General features: G+C 55.3%; 4 protein-coding genes across 4 annotated transcripts; all 4 read left to right on the top strand.

Annotated features, from left to right (window-relative positions):
* Positions 1 to 5877: 5877 nt before the first annotated feature.
* On the top strand, positions 5878 to 6459 carry PHYSODRAFT_294343 (hypothetical protein; the record flags this gene model as incomplete). Its single annotated transcript, XM_009517981.1, has 1 exon — positions 5878 to 6459. One exon carries the CDS (start codon positions 5878 to 5880, stop codon positions 6457 to 6459), a length of 582 nt encoding a protein of 193 aa, XP_009516276.1.
* Positions 6460 to 7896: 1437 nt separating this feature from the next.
* On the top strand, positions 7897 to 9335 carry PHYSODRAFT_309620 (hypothetical protein; the record flags this gene model as incomplete). The annotated part of the gene is made up of 2 exons (XM_009517980.1): positions 7897 to 8016; positions 8484 to 9335. 2 exons carry the CDS (start codon positions 7897 to 7899, stop codon positions 9333 to 9335), a joined length of 972 nt encoding a protein of 323 aa, XP_009516275.1.
* Positions 9336 to 13934: 4599 nt separating this feature from the next.
* On the top strand, positions 13935 to 14849 carry PHYSODRAFT_472917 (hypothetical protein; the record flags this gene model as incomplete). Its single annotated transcript, XM_009517979.1, has 1 exon — positions 13935 to 14849. A coding segment is annotated over one exon (915 nt), but the record flags the coding sequence as incomplete, so codon positions are not given.
* Positions 14850 to 14995: 146 nt separating this feature from the next.
* On the top strand, positions 14996 to 15322 carry PHYSODRAFT_434001 (hypothetical protein; the record flags this gene model as incomplete). Its single annotated transcript, XM_009517978.1, has 1 exon — positions 14996 to 15322. A coding segment is annotated over one exon (327 nt), but the record flags the coding sequence as incomplete, so codon positions are not given.
* Positions 15323 to 16174: the final 852 nt, after the last annotated feature.

Below are 16174 nucleotides of genomic sequence, written 5' to 3'. Positions count from 1 at the left end.
CGAGGACCTTGATCACCTTGAACGGGCCGATGAAGCGGGGCGCGAGCTTGTTGGCACCGAGGTTGGTCACGGCGGAGGAGCGGATGCCTTCGGTAGACAGTAACACAGCGAAATGAAGTCTTGTTCTTGCGTCCACGCTTGTCTGCATTCTCCTTCTGCCGGTCCACTGCGGCTTGCAGTGCGTCTCGCACGAAACGTGTGATTGCTTGACGCTGCTGCACAAACTCGGAGACCGCCAAGTGATCCGTGGGACTCACCGAGGACTTCGGTGCATACTTGGCGGTAGTAGCTGGTTGCTGCATCGTCGCTGGAGCGCCAGCGGGGTCGATCAGAGTTCGCTCTGTCCAGTCTGCGAGCGGCGTCACCGCACGATGCGGTGCGGCAAGGGCCTTCTTCACTTGGGATCGTGTCAATGCATGTGCGCTTGATTCCGTCACTGGGAAGCGTGGCGACGCCGGTGAATCGACCGGCGACGGCTCCGCCGGCGCCTCGGTCGGCGGTGAGTCTTCAGCGGTAGCTCCTTCCCCACCAAGCGTAGAGACACGAGCCTCCGTGGGTTGGCCTACGGCAAGCATGGCGGGTACGCGCGGGTGGCGCGCGGAGTTCACGAAGAACGGAGTCATGCCCGTCGACGAGTGCTCGGCGTTGTTCAGAGCAAACTCCGGCAGGGGCAGGAAAGCGCTCCAGCTCGGGAACGACGTAGCGTAGCTGCGGAGCACGTCTTCGACGACGCGGTTGACGCGTTCGGTTTGTCCATCCGTCTCCGGGTGAGCCGCGGTGGACATCGCCAGCTTCGTTCCGAGCAACTTGAACAGCTCCGTCCAAAACGCGGACGTGAACCTCAGATCCCGATCCGAGACGATGGAGTCAGGCAGACCATGAAGGCGGAAGACGGCGTCGACGAAGTGGGCTGCGGACTCTCCCGCAGTAACCGTGGCAGCCACGGGAACGAGATGCACCATCTTGCTGAACCTGTCGACGAAAACGAGGACTCCCGTGCGCCCGTTCGAGTCGGGTGGAAGACCGAAGACGAAGTCCATCGAGACGGAGCGCCAGGCTTCCGTGGGGACCGGAAGGGGACGCAGCGGAGCCTGCGATGACGGCGAGGGTTTTACTCGCTGGCAGATCTGGCAAGTGCGCACCCACTTGCGCACCCACTTGCGCACCCACTTGCCCACCCACTTGTACAAGTGGGGCCAGAAGAAGTCTCGCGCCACCGCCGCGAAGGTCTTTTCGCGTCCCAAGTGACCCCCGATCGGAGCGTTGTGGTACTCATGGATGATCCGGGCGCGAAGGACTTCGTCATTCGGCACCACCACTCTCGGGGCATCGAATCGGTCGATGGTGTACGTCAGCAGGGTGCCATCAAGCCGGTATCGCTCGACGTGGCTGCGGGTCGAGCGCGACAGAGCCTTCAATGTCGCCTCGCTTGGAGAGCGGAGGTGGGCCAGGATGCTGGCGTACTGCGCGTCATGTTCGTACGTGCCGCAGGTGCTTCAGGTGGACTTCGACAGCGCTGAGGTCACCTTCGGTGCGACTGTGCACGAAGATATCATCAAAGTAGCTCGGTACGAAGTCACGGAGCGGGCGCAGCACATGGGAGACCATGCGGTTAAACGTGGCCGGCGCGTTCTTCAGACCTTGGGGCATCACCAGCCACTCCCAGAGCATGCCGCTCGGAGTGCTTACCGCTATGAGAGGTATGTCACACTCTTGCATGAGGATGTGGTAGAACCCATCGGTCAGATCGATGGCGCTGTAGATCACGCTTCCCGCCATAGAGTCCAGCATCATGTCCTCGCGCGGGATTGGCGTCTGCGCGGGTATGGTGGCATCGTTCAACTTGTTGAACGCGCGAACAATGCGCCACCCGCCCGTTGCCTTCTTGACGCAAAATGTCGGGCTGGAGTGTGGCGAGATGCTTTCGCGCACGTAACCTGCCCGGTGGCGGCTCTCGAAGAAGTCGTCGATGGCCTTCACCTGGTCACGTGGAAGTGGCCACTGCCGCGTCACGCAGTACTTCGTCCCAGGCGCGAGGTCGATCTCGTGGCGCACGCCTCGGTCCGCCGGGAGCTCAGCGGGGATCTTGTCGGGGAAGATGTCCGCGTACTCGCGGGCAGTTTCGTACACGGGGTTACCGGACTCACGCAGAGCTTCCCAGGACTGCGCCGCGAAGCGCTCCTCGCGCGCTGACTTGGGCTCGGCGTGCTTGGGCTTCGACGGCGCATCCTCGACCTTGACCGCGTGCAGCGTATCCACCGGGACCACCTCGGTGATCAGACACACTTGTTCGATCTCGCCTGCCTTCAGGTCTCGCAGGAATCTTCCAGGAGAGTCCTGGGAGACGCGTGATTGTGTTGGCATCGCGAGGCGGACTCGCGACTTCGATGACGCGCGATCGTCGTGGAGCGCCCTCCACGTACTCGAGAGCGCACACCGACTCCTTCGGTGGGTTCTCAGTCGCTGACGTTTCTCGACGGGGCTTCAGGCGGTGTCGCTTGGACTCCTTCTTTCGCTTCGAGCGGGTGCTCGAAGAAGACGTATCGCTCTCGCTCGACGATGATTCACCCTCCTCTAGGTGTGAGAGGCCACGCTCGATCACACTGGCGGTATGCGGCTGCACCACGCTCCCGGCCGCAACATCATTGTGCGGGAGCGACTCATGCTCGACCGCCTGCTCAACTTGTGGCGGGAATCTACGCTTGACCGCCGTCTCATTGTGCGACGGGAACCCACGCTCGACCGTCGACATCTTGCTCGACGGGAACTCATGCTCGACCGTCGACTCGTTGCTCGACGGGAACCCATGCTCAACCGCCGACTTGTAGCTCGACGGGAATTCATGCTCAACCGCCGACTTGTTCTCACTGTGTGGGAGCGCACGTCACTCGACCACGCGTCCGTCATCGCGCCCACGCGATGTCATCCGGACATCATCACCATCCAACAGCACGGCACATGCCATGCAGAGAGGGCCATCGCTCGCTCTGTGCACAACTTGCGTCGTGGCTGTCTTGTCCATGACGGTAACGTGAGGCCAGTCTCTTGGAGCCGCCAAGAGATGCGTGAACACTTCACGTACGTCGAAGCCACGTCGACTCTTGACTGACCGAGCCAGCCAGTCAATTTCGGGTTGATACCGTGCAAGCCACGGGATCCCCAGAATGCAGTCGAACGCGTAATTCACCTCGATCACCAGGAAGTCGTCGTTGCTGCGGAAGTCGTCGTTGCTGCGGAAGCCGTCGAACGTGTACGGCAGGGACATCTCGCGTCGCGCGACGCGGTGGGCCTTGCCATCCGCAAGCTTGACTTCCACCTCGCCCGGACCCTTCCGGACGCGAACGCTCGCAGGAAGCACCGACAGACACGACGCGCGGAAGGAGTTGTTTGTCGCTCCTGAGTCAAGGAGCGCGCGCAGTGGACGTCGGGCGCCGGCGACATGGAGGCTGACGATGATCAGCCTCGAGTCGCCACTCGTAGTGGTGGCATTAAAACGTGCATATAGCACGGGAGGGCTAGAAGGCCGGGTTGCCACCGGAGGTCCCGGACCTTCGTTCCAACCAGTAGGGCGCCTCGCACCTACTGGCCCCGGCCGTTTTTCGGTTGGGCGGCCGGGCTAGCGTCGGCATCGACGTGCGCGAGAACTGAGGCTGGCGCGCGGCACTCTGCTGCGCGATGTCCAATCTTCCGGCAGCGGAAGCAAGTCAGAGGACAAGCGCTCCGACCTCCTCCCCCACCATAAGCCGAGCGCCGTCGATCACCCGCACCTCAATTGCGTCGATCTCCATGGGCTCGGGTGCGGATACCCGAGAGACGTCCAGCATAGCGCGCGCGTACGATGCCGCCACCACGTAGTCCTCGCGGAGCGCGAGGGCGAATGCCTCCTCGAGCGAGGAAGGTTCGGCTCTCGTGAGACAGTACCGCGTCATGCCTTCGCGCATCCCGAACACAATGACATGCACCTGACATGCCATATCAATGGGGTGGGTGACAATGCACGACGCAAGGTGTCGTGTCTTCTGGACGTAGTCGCGCATGGACATCTTGCCTTGTTTGAGGGCGAAGAACTCAGCACGAACGCGCGACTCGTCTTGGGGCGGCTCGAACGGGAGCCGGAGGTCACTCTGGAGCGCATCCAAGGTGGAGAACGCGTGCTGGTCGACGACGAGCTTGCCGAGGGCCCACTCCTTGGCCTTCCCGGACAGCCGGGAGAGTAGGAAGTTGACCTTGGCCGCCGGCGCTTCAATCATGCGCGAGGCGATAGCGATGTCGATCTCGCGGAACCAGCGGTTCAGCGGAAGCCGGTCGTCACCCACACCGGAGTATGTCGATGTCTCCAGTTTGACGACGTCGTTCCTCGAGGAGCGCGAGGGAGTTGCGACCCGCCGATTCGCGTCGGCGAGCTCGCGTTCCATGAATTCTTGGGCAGCTTGGCGCTGTTGTTCCGGCATCGCGGAGCTCAGCAGCGAGGTGACAACAGCCTCTCCGGACACCGCCGCGGGGCGGTGGAGAGCTTCCCACTCAATCCGCGTGAGATGGGGGAAGGCACCATGCTCCAGGGCTGCCCCTGAAGGTCCAGACGTCAGGACTTGGCTCATCTTGGTCTTGGTCGTTGGAAGGACTACGAAGTGCTACCAGGTGTAACGGGCCAGGTGTGTGTCCGTTACTAGCTTACACGTAGCGGTGAGGAAGCTTAGATAAGACTCGGATTTTGTGAGATCAAGCAGTCAGTCTTGGGTAAAATCAACTCTGTTTATGTAAGGACCAGGGCGGCTACCCCTGGTCTCATGTGAGCCACTCAAATGCAGGTCAACGCCTGATTGGCTGAAATGGGGTCTGGCTCCCCCAATTCAGCCAATCACGATGACCATCAGTACACGCTAGCCGTGTACTGACTTAACTACTTTATGTACTGTCAATCTACCTACTTATGTAAATGGGGCCCATTACAATGCTGGTCTCGTTTCAACCATTCTGCACGTGCTCGTTTCAACCATTCTGCACGTGCATACGTACCGTTACCGCCGCATTCAAGCCTTGACGTTGGCTGCATATTATTGCAAGATAGCTAAGGCATAGCGAGTGACCAGTACATGCTCGCGTAAGGGCTTGAGATAGTTGGTAGTGCATACTTTCATGGTTTCGGAACTTGGTAGCAAACCCGAATAAAGACAAAAGCACCAACTGCTGAAATTAAATGATACTGCGCTCTAAGCAAAGAACCTCGGGTAGAACTGCTAGGCACATTTAAGATAAATTAACTTAGAATCAAACCTAGAATCAAAACTACATGATAAAATCCAGAGCTTCTCCGTGCTTTAGCACGGCTTAGTATCGCCAGTACTGGTCTAACATGCAAGCTTGGGACTCTGTTTTCCCGACCAAAACGCTTTTCTAGAAATTCCATTCTAGATGGGTCAAACCGAGTTTCTGGGCCTAAAAGCGGCCCCCACCACAGTATAAAGCTAAATCATGTCCACTCATATTAAGAGACAGGCGTGGTCTATTTTAGAGGTCTATTTTAGAGGACAAAGTATTTGCAAGCGGCAATACTTTGCTTGTCATCACATTTGTATTTTCCCGATGACATGGACGACCTGCCGGGCGCAGGCTCGGTGGCCGAGGCTCTGCCCGTCATCCAACACCTATGTGTCCACATGAAGGAGGCGCGGCCCGCGTGCGCGCGCGTGGCCACGCGCCTGCAGGAGCTGTGTCGAATGAGCGACGAGGGGCACCCCCCAGCCCCCCAGCTTTGGACAGCTACACGGAAGTCTTAGCGGCCTTCTTCCATTTTTTACAGAAATATCACAAAAGCCCCTTATTTTCAGAGTCACCGAGAATGAGAAAAAATTTCTCGTTCATGTTGAGAATGAGTTAATGACGAGCAACTTGAAGCAAGTGACCGACCAATTGGCGCGAGTGTTCGAGGCGCTGGACGTGGGGGCGCCCACCAATTGGGACACGAGCTGGCAGCTCGACTGCCAATTGCAGGACCAAGCTCTGAATAATGCAGTGGACATAAGTACAGTGGACATATACAGTGGACATCCGCAGTCTGCAGTGCTCGAGGACTCAGGTGGAGGCCTTGTGGACGTTGAAGTTCGAGGTGCAGCGAGGAACGAGGCGGCGTCAATCCGTCGGATCAAGTCGTTGATGGAGAGAGTTATCAGTGCAAGGGTGAAGAGGGCGGACGTGACGTTGCCCCCATCGTTTTTGCCTCTGTATGAGGCGGAATTTGAGACCGAGCCATTCGCTGGGGGACACTTTTGGAGCGTGCATCGGGGTGTGATGGCGGAGTCTGGCGAGAGTGTGGTGGTGGAGTTCTTCTCGGTGGACGATTTGGCCATGGACGAGCGCGCGCAGGTTCAGGTGGAAAGGGAGTTGGGGAGGCTGTTCCAGTTGAACCACTCCAATGTGATGAAGGTCGCATGTGAGCACGCCGCCGTCCGTTGTCTATGAAGACACGACCGGTGGGAATCTGGGCTGCTTTCTGGCACGCTCGGACAGCAATAATAATAAGAAGATGTGGACGATGCTGCACGATGCAGCACTTGGTTTGGACTACCTTCATAAGAAAGGTTCGTCCACGGTCACTTGAAGCTGAGCAACATTCTCGTTGGGCTGACGGACAGGCGAAACTCGCGGATTTCGGGCTGGACGCCATGCGCAGATACTTGACCCCTCGAAGAAGTTCTCAAGTGCAGTGGTGCAGGACGATTTACGGTGGAGAGCGCCGGAATATCCGGAGAAAGGACCAACTGCCGCCTCCGATGTTTACTCCTTCGCCACGTGCATCATTGAGGCTGTGACCAGTGAAGTTCCATTTTCCTGGGTAGACCCTTCTCGCGTTTGTGGTGCTACTCCAGAAAAGCCTGACGAGATGAATGGGAACTGGTGCTTTCTATGATTGCCAAGGATCCTTTGAAGCACCTTCCGCTTAGCGAGGTGATCGACAAACTAAAAGAGTTTGCTACTAAAGCCACTTCTGAAGCTCTCAATACCGCAGGACAAGCTTGCCCGTCCTGTTTTTCGGCAGTAGCCGTTGGTGCGCGGTTTTGCTCGCAGTGCGGGACCCAATTGTCACGTAGCACAGCTAACCAGCCAACTACGACGATTGGCTTATCAAGCTCCCCTTCTGTCTCCAAAGACGCTGATTGCAGCTAGCTCTTCAAGTAGTCCACGGGTGCAAGATCAAGACATGTTGTTTCTCTTGTTTGCGTGCATGTATCCTGGAAAACGCAAGGCAATTGTCGAGGCGAATGGGGTTCCTGCTTTTATTCAGCTGGTGAAGAATGGTCTCAGCCATTTTACGAAGCTATGCTCCCTCCGATGTCTGTACAAATTAACGAAGTTGGCTTCCGGCATAGAAGATACGACGTTAAGCGAGATCAAGGGCATACTACGCTGGAAGAATGCGGGCCACTTTCAAGAAGATTGTCTGATGACGATGATGAAGGCTAACTGCAAGCTGTGACTTACTGTGCGTGTATTGCCGCAGCAGGTGGTCATGAGACTCTGAAGAACGCTGGGGCTATTCCTCCCATTCTTACACTGTTGAAGACTGGAGATGACGATCAAAAGATGTTGGCAGCACACGCACTGTAGCTTGCGGCACAGCAAGCAGTCTATCTTCAAAGGCAAAGAGGCTATCTACAATCCAGAACACCATCGCAAAGTGATCAACGTGAAGTTGCAGTGAACAACAACCGACTCTTTAGGCGAAGCCTAAGAACCTCTTCTTAGGCCTATCATAGGAGTAGGACGTTCGAGTGAAAGCAGGAATAGGAGCCTAGACAAAGGAAGCTCACTTCTAAACTTGCACTCAATAGCACAACAGCATTCCAAGCAACGCGGAAACTACCACAAAGTATACTTTAGTCCTTAGGGACTGCTACTATGGCAAGCAACAACCCGCAGTACGAGGCTGATGGGGACGCAGTCATGCAGTCCGTCAACCAGCCTGTATTCGAGTTCATCAAGGCTCCTCTCCTGGAAGACTGGAGCCACGATGGGCTGGTCAAGTGAAAGCAAGCACGAGACCAGTATGAAGAGACTATTCGACAACGCTGTCTCGAAAGCCGTGAGCGACCTGAAGTCGCGATGAAGCCTGTGAAGTCATCAATCGACCGGAAGCTTCTGGAGATTATTTGTCTCTACGAGCTACGAAAGACGGTTGAGAATGTCAGTAGCGAGGAACTCCTCATGCTGATTTAGCAACGCATTGGCACCTTGAAGAACGAACAAATCCCAGACCTCGATGAGCTCTTCAAGAAAAAATTGAGAATCGACCTCGCAGAGGATGACATCGACGCGCGTGTGCTCAAGTACTATCGAGATTTCGCCATGATCATTGAGAATAACGGATTGGGGAAAATTCTTGGTGTCGGTGACCCCGAAGCAGAGGGGTTTGCCGATCGCATGAAGTTACGGTGCACCATTTTGATTGACAACCTTGAACCAAGAATGGTGCGCGATGATTTAAGCGCCACTGTAAGTACGAGTGCCGAGAGGCGAAGAAGAACGACTTCATGCTTTTCAACATCATCAAAGACAAGACAAGAGCGCAACATAAGTATCATTTGCTGAGCATGGAGCAGAAGCCGAAGTCTGTTCCTAACGGCAAGGCTGGGCATGCCGACACGAGGAACGAGCCCTGCAACTCTGAGCTGCGCATCAACGCGACTCAACGCAGCAGCGGGAAGACACCTACAGTGGTGCCATCCCAGAGGAAGGAGTCGCCCCCACCGAAGACAGGGTGCTGGCACTGCCAGGGATCTCATTGGCTCGGTGACTGTCCGTCTGCGACTGCCGAGGACAAGGCTCGGGCTGTCGAGGAGATGAAGGAAGTGAAGGACAGGGCACGAGTCAAGGTTGTTCGGACGGCTCCTCAGCCGGGTGAAGTGATGGTAAACGAGCTAGTGGTTCTGCCCTACTGTGCCGATTCGGGCTCGGATTCTACTGTCATCCCTCGTGCTGTGGTCGGAGAATTAATTGCTCTGGGTTCGGGCGTCGAAGTTGAGCCACTGCCTACTCCCATTGAAGCGGATGTCGCCGAAGGTTCGCCTGTGACTTGTTTCGACTCAGTAGTACTCGACATCGTGCTGCAAACTGCTGCAGGCGCTGTGAAGCTCCGAGAGGTGAAGTGTTTAGTCATGGAAGGGAGTGAGACAGATTTCCTCCTAGGCAATGACACTCTCGTGTCCTTGGGTATTGACGTGAACCACCAGCTGGAACAACTTGCAGAAGGGGCTGTACCTGAGGATGTTGACCCATTTGAAGTGGATATTTTCAAGTTCAAGGTGAAAATAGCTCTTGAGGAGAGAAAGCAGAGATGAAACCAACGCTCAAGTGCTAGGAGCAGTCGTAGAGGTCGTAGCGTTAGTTTCAGAATCTCCGTCTGCCGCTTAAGCCCTCCTGCTTTAGCTTTCAGCCTTCAGCACTCCGGTCATGGTGAGACTTACAAGCCGCTCCTTCCTTCACCTGACACCTGAAGTGGTGGAGTTCGAAGCAGAGCATCCGTTTTATGCTAAGGTCTTACAGCTAGACTCGGAGGAGGTGACGTTTCGCAGCTTGGAAGGAGGCGAAGGGAAACTGGATCGTGCCGTCACCGAAGATCACGTGGTTCGGGCCAGTGAAGTTTCCCAGGCCGGTCATATCTCGTTGCTTCGACGACCCGTGTCCGTCAGTTTAGCTGGAGAGGTTCAGTATGGACAAGTGACCTCGGTCGACCAGAGCAGTGTCACGATCCGATCCGGTGGTCATGAATTTGTGGCAGCGGCAGCTGCAGTGTCAGTGGTGCTACCAGTGATTGTTCTGTTGCTTGAAGACGTCGAGTTCAGAAGCGACGAGTGGAGTCCTACTGACCTAGAGGCGATGGAGCAGTCAATTCTGAGTCGGCTGCTCGGTACCGGCGGTAGTTCTGCTTCAAATCAAGTGTCCGAGATACTGAAAGGTCTGATGAGAGTGAGGAAAATCACCCTAGTGGTGACAAGGTGTGTCAGTGGATCGACCCAAGAACAGGAGAGGAAGCTCATTTTCCACTCCAGCACGCTATAAATTTCGCTTTTTACGTCGACGGAGGGGTGTCACCAGTGCCGCGCAGCGTAGGCAACTCATTTTGCAAACCACCAACGCCCCAACCGCTTCGGAGCACGTCCGCTTTGTCTCGCGGCTCGGTTCAGGACGTGGAAGAGCTCGTTGACCCGTTTCCAGACGACGATGACTCGCCCCAAGACGAATCGGAACGCGGTGCTGAAGTTGGTCGGGCAAACACTACCACACAACACGTGACGAAACGACAGCAAGAGGTCACGGTTGCCAACGGCGACGATGGCCACGTCCCCTCCAAGCGACAACGAGTTCAAACCGGTATTGATCAAGACGCGTTGATTATCGCAAAAATAAGCGACGAACCGGACCTTCTCGAGCGTTTCTTGATGATTAGGAAGGAGGCCAACGTCAAAGCGCAGCCGGCGGAGGGTGGTGGTACCATGCGTACTCACGTACAGAAGCCATCCCCTACGACAAGGGGAAAGAAGGCGTCTAAGTACGCATTTGCACCGTCCGAGGAGCAGGAATTAGTTCACGAGCGCATAACAACGGAGAAGCACAAAGGTAAGTCTGCCAATGTGTTTTGCAGAGGTTTAGTTCGGTCCAAGCACGTGGAGTTCAAAGCCGTACCTGGAATTTGTACGCGGGCCTATGATATTCGTTTCGGTTCTGGTAGTCTTTCGATTCGACACTTTGCAAGACTATCGAGGGATGAGCGGGTGGATTGGTTGGAGGCCGGTGGTTCAAACTTTGACAATTTGTCCGCAACTGCAGAATTCTCGGCGGCATCGCCGGCATCGCGCATCGAAGATGTTGTGGACTCTGCCAGGGTTTTCCTCACCTATGCTCGCGAGTTTTGCTGTGCTGAACTGGTCGAATTGGTTGAGACCATCGTGAAGTTCATCGAAAACACACTATCGCAGCGGCTGAGGAAGGTGGTGAGCTTCGAGCCGTACAGCAACGTTGTACGACCGATGACCGGTTGCTCAAGGATGCGATGTTTATAAAGGTGCATCGGCAAGTGCAGGATGTACGACACGAGATAATGTCGGGACCAGCACGCCTTGAGGGCCACGTTGAACAAGGATCCCAGCTCCGCAACGGCCGCAACCACGACGGTAAGAAGCGATTTGGGCGAATCCCTAAGGAAGTTCTTCGCAAATTACCAGTGCAGAACGACCTCGCATCAGGAAAGTCGCGACGACTGTGCATGCGTTTTCTCTCAGCGGCGGGTTGTGCGGTGGACAGTGATCGCGGTTGTCCCAGCGAGCATGGGCATTTCGTTCCCAAGCAGCTTCCCGCGATCGTGAAAAAAGAGATTGACAGGCGCTTTGGTGGGCTGAAGGACGAGCACAAAGAGTTATGACTCGTTCAGACTGGTCTGGCAATTTATCCATCACGAACGCAAAACGACCGACCGTCGGCGGTGCCATGCAAAGCCGATAGGGTGGCGCGAGGTCAAGTAGCAAACTGCGTTAACCCAATCAATTCAAGTGATGGATCTCAGACGGTGTTGGGCCAGTCTAGATTACGCGTGCAATCGAGGCCCCCACGCGACTCAATTAGGGTACCCACAACAACGAGCAAGATTGGCGAGGTAATTTGTACGCAGTCGGCGGGATCTGCGGTAAATCCGACAGCCCAATGGCTGCTGGTTGCACAAATAGTCGTCAATCGAGGCCTTGTTATGACACAGAGGCAGATGCAAGGAGCGAGACCGGCAAGGTATCCTGCACCCGGGTAGCTGACTTGCGTTCAAAATCACCTGAGTCGCAGCAGTTGCCGGTGGAGGGTGCAAGCGTTTGTCGGTTGAGGTGTTGCAGTCACGCCCACATTAGTCTGTCATTGGATTCGGCCCGAGAGATTCAATCATGTTTGGAAGCGGATTTAATTCGGGCCGAAGCTCGAATTTCCGTCCTGCACCGCAAACGGGGGTTCGTTAGTGCAAAGCGACCAGCATCTCCTGTCTACGCAATTGACGAAGTAGCCTGCAAGTCTCTATCCACCGTAATTCGCACGCACAATATGTCCCTGGAAGAGGCTACGCGATTTGTGCGGGGTGAAGATAGCGTAGACAGCAGACCGAACAAAGCCATCGATCCTGTCCGGCTGCGGACCGTTCTTAACGGCTATCAACATCTCGATCTACTCGTTGAAATTGCTGAGAAGGGCATCGACGTGGGGTGGAGACAAGGGCCGAGACCGCGGCGGCCACCACCGAAGAACCATGGTTCCCGCCGCCGTTACCTACGTGCTGTCACAAGAAGCATTCGGGATGGCCAAGACTCCGGTCAATACTTGATAGTAGATGCTGATATCATTGAGCGGTGGCCAGAACTAATCTGCAGTCCGCTCGGTGCTGTTGAGAAGAAGGATGTGGACCCGATCGAGGAAGTGCGCACAATTCACGACTTATCCTACCCAAAAGACGACTGTGTAAACGCTGCATTTATTGTCGAGTCGGTGCCCAAGGTGAGATACGAGTCAGTGGTAGTTATCGCACGGCGCATCGACAGTTTAGCAAAAGCAGGGCATGCAGGCCGGATACGCGTCCTCAAGGGAGATGTCAAGAGTGCCTTTCGCCACTTAAGAACACGCGCAAACCAAGTCTTCAGAATGGCGGCATATGTGAAAGAACTCGGCATTCTCGTCGTCGATATGGCGGCATCATTTGGCTGGTCAGGTTCGCCCCCCTGCTACGCACTCTTTGGCCGTGCCATCACGTGGCTAATTGGCAGAAGTTCACCTGCAGCGGTGTCCGACTCGAGCGACACGAACCCATTTTTTCCTTACGAGTGGGTAGATGACCATGTCTTGGTCGAACCGGATGTCCAGAACAGGTTAGAACTCGCTGAAGCTACTTTACGACACGCTATGTTGGCTGTCTTAGGACCTCGGTCGATCAATGAGGCAAGATTTTCGGAATGGAGTGTGGAAATTGTTGTTCTGGGTCTACTATGGAACACCGAGCGCCGCACCGTATCGATACCAGAAGAGAAGATCGCTAAAGCTCGTGCTCGCGCCAGTGCGATGGAGCAACGCGGCACAGCGTCAAAATCCGAACTGTACAAGCTACTGGGTTCTCTTCGCCACGTGGCTAATTGTCTGCCAACAGCCAAGCCTTTTTACCAACGATTGCAGACACTGTGTACATCAGCACCACGGTTCGGTAGAATTAAACTTACAGCAGGGGCCAAAACAGATCTCGTGTGGTTTCGGCACATTTTAATGCATGGTTGTTTTGCTGAATTACCGCTTGCGATGTTTGGTGAGCTGCCGGCACCGGACGTGGAGCTGTATATGGACGCGTCCAACCTCGGGCTAGCCGTGCTTGATCCCGCCTGCGAGTCATATATACAGATCCAGTTTGATGACGAAGAGAAATTGCTCATCGACAAAGTTGGTAGCGGCCATGACGAGTTTTCAATCAATGTCAGGGAACACTTGTGCATTGCCATCGCGTTGTGGTCGTGGGGTTCAAAGTGGAGCGCACAAGCGAACGGACGCACAATTCATGTCAAGTGTTGGAGTGACAATGCCGCAGCTGTGAGTTGGTGCAATCGGATGCACTCCAACAACGCGTTCAGCCAAGAAATAAATCGGGCGATTGGTCTGGCTGAAGTGTATTTCAACCTTCGAGTATCGGCGAATCATATTCCAGGATCGGCCAATTGGATGGCTGATGCAGCTTCGCGAGCTTGGACCGAACCTTACATTGCTCGATGGACTAATTTTTCTTCGTGTTGAGTGCAGACACAAGTTCCACAAGAATGCAGGAAAATTTACATCGACTTCTCGAATCTCTTCAGTCCGAGTCACTGGCCACGACGTCCAAGATCTAGTATGCAAGCACATGGACACAGTGGTGTAGATGGTGTGAGCGGCTTCAATTCGCAAAATGGCTGCCAGAAGACCGCCGGCAACATTCGTACCAGCTCGCCCTTTTCGCCACGTACTGCTGGAAATATGGCTGGGGAAAATCGGGATCGGCCTCGACCGTGCTCTCTAAAGTCAGCCATATTGCGTGGCATCATAGGCGAACCCTTGGTTACAACGTCGGCCTTTTGCCGGGCCACCAACTCGCTATCACCGGAATGCGGCGGAAAGACCCATCAAGTAAGCCAAAATCTCCCGTTACAAGCGCAATCCTCAAGTGCCTGCATGAGCTCCTCGATTTCGCAGTTGCCCAGCACCGGGTCATTTGGGGGGCTTCGGTGCTGGGCTTTTTCTTTCTGTTGAGAAGATCCGAATATTTGGCTCAAGGTTCAAGGATGCACGACTACGCAATTCGGAGAGCGGACGTCAAATTTGTGGATGCTAGAGGCCACGAGACCCGAAACCTTCATGATGTGACTTCGGTGATTCTACAATTTCGAGGGAGTAAATCCGACCAATTTGGCAAGGGTACTTCTCGAGAATTGGCGAGATCTGGGCATCGGTGGTGTTGCCCTGTACTAGCAGCATTGTACCTAGTTCGTCACCACGAGGCGCTTCGTATTGATGCGGGCGAGTTACTGTGCAAGGTGGATGCATCTCACAATTTGCAAGTATCCGACGTGGTAAGAGCGATAAAGGCTGCTGCTGGTCGAGCTGGCCGTAATCCGCAATACTACGCCTCGCACTCCCTTCGAAGTGGCGGCGCTACGGCGCTGTTTAATGCTGGTTTTGATAGTCTGGCAGTGAAGCTGTTTGGGAGAAGGAAGTCCGACGCAGTCGAACGATACACGCGCATAAGTGGGCAGTTGACATCGCGGATGGCGTCGCAAATGCTGCAGAAGCCCGCATTGCATCAAGTTTAGGGGCATCCCCCACGCCCGGATACCCCGGCAGTGGTGGTGCTACAATGCAACTTCGTCATCATTGTGCCGCGTTTGGCACGCCCCCAGAATCGTGAGCGACTTCGACTGAAAAGGAAGAATGTGCTGATGCCGACCTGTCCACCAGAGAAGTGCGTGATAAACTCGAGGACAAGGTGGTTGCTGCGGGCAATAACGGTTTCGACCAAGGGTACCTCTCTTTCCTGCGAGACTCTGTACTGGAATACGAAGACATCTTTCGGATCGACCTTGGTGCAGACCCGCCTGCTGACATCGCACCACTGCGGATTAAGTTGATCGAAGGTGCCAAGCCATTCAGAGCGCGCTCGCACCGGTACGCTCCTGCGCAGCGGAACTTCCTCCGTGAATACACGAAGCGACCGGAGCTGATGGGTTTTATCCGGCAGAACAACCAAAGCCATTGGGCCTGTGCAGCGGTACCGGTGGCCAAACCGAAGTCGCCTGGCGAATTCCGAATGTCGGTCGACTACCGACCTGTGAACGCACTAACTGTGCCGATTGCTGGCTCGGCCGAAGATGTGACTGACTCAGCTAATGAAGCCGAGGGAGCGTGTGGGTTTGCCGACTTTGACATGCCGAAAGGGTTTTGGCAGCTACCGCTACATCCTGATAGCCAGGAGCGCATGAGTTTCATCACTACGGACACTGTGTGGACGCCGACTCGTGTACCCCAGGGAGCAAGCGACTCCGCGACACATTTTCAGAACGAGATGCAGACTGTGTTCGCCGAGATGTTGTATGCTCATCTGCTCGTGTGGATTGACGACATTCTAGTATATGCAAAGGATGCACCAGCATTTATCGCAGCACTTCGGACATTTTTCGAGCTCTGTCGTACCCGTCGTTTGAAACTCAGTTTGAGTAAAAGCTACCTCTTCCAGAAGGAGATCCGCTGGTGCGGCCGCATTTTCAGCGGTGCTGGGATCCGTCACGACCCTGAACGCATCAACACATTGCAGGTGCTGCCGCTCCCAACTACGGCTGCCGATTTGCAGCAGTTTTTGTGTGCTGCTGGCTGGATGCGTGATACTCTCGTTGATTTTGCCCGTGTCATGCGGCCTCTGCACGATAAGTTGGAGGCGATCCTGAGCGTGAGTGGGCGTACTAAGAAGCTCGCCGCAGGGGTTGTGCTGGCTTGGACGCCAGATGTCGAGGCCATGTTTGTCGCGGCCAAATAGCTTCTCGGGTCGTCTCAACTGCTACATTTTCCTAACGCCTCGGCTATTCTTTCCGTTTTTACCACGCTAGCGAGCTGGGGTGGGGACTTGTGGTTACTCAAGTGGAGA

This window comes from Phytophthora sojae (genome assembly GCF_000149755.1).
Source record: "Phytophthora sojae unplaced genomic scaffold PHYSOscaffold_1, whole genome shotgun sequence".
NCBI lineage: Eukaryota > Oomycota > Peronosporomycetes > Peronosporales > Peronosporaceae > Phytophthora > Phytophthora sojae.
The sequence above is the reverse complement of the archived record's forward strand: the minus strand, read 5'-3'. Positions and strand labels throughout refer to the sequence as shown.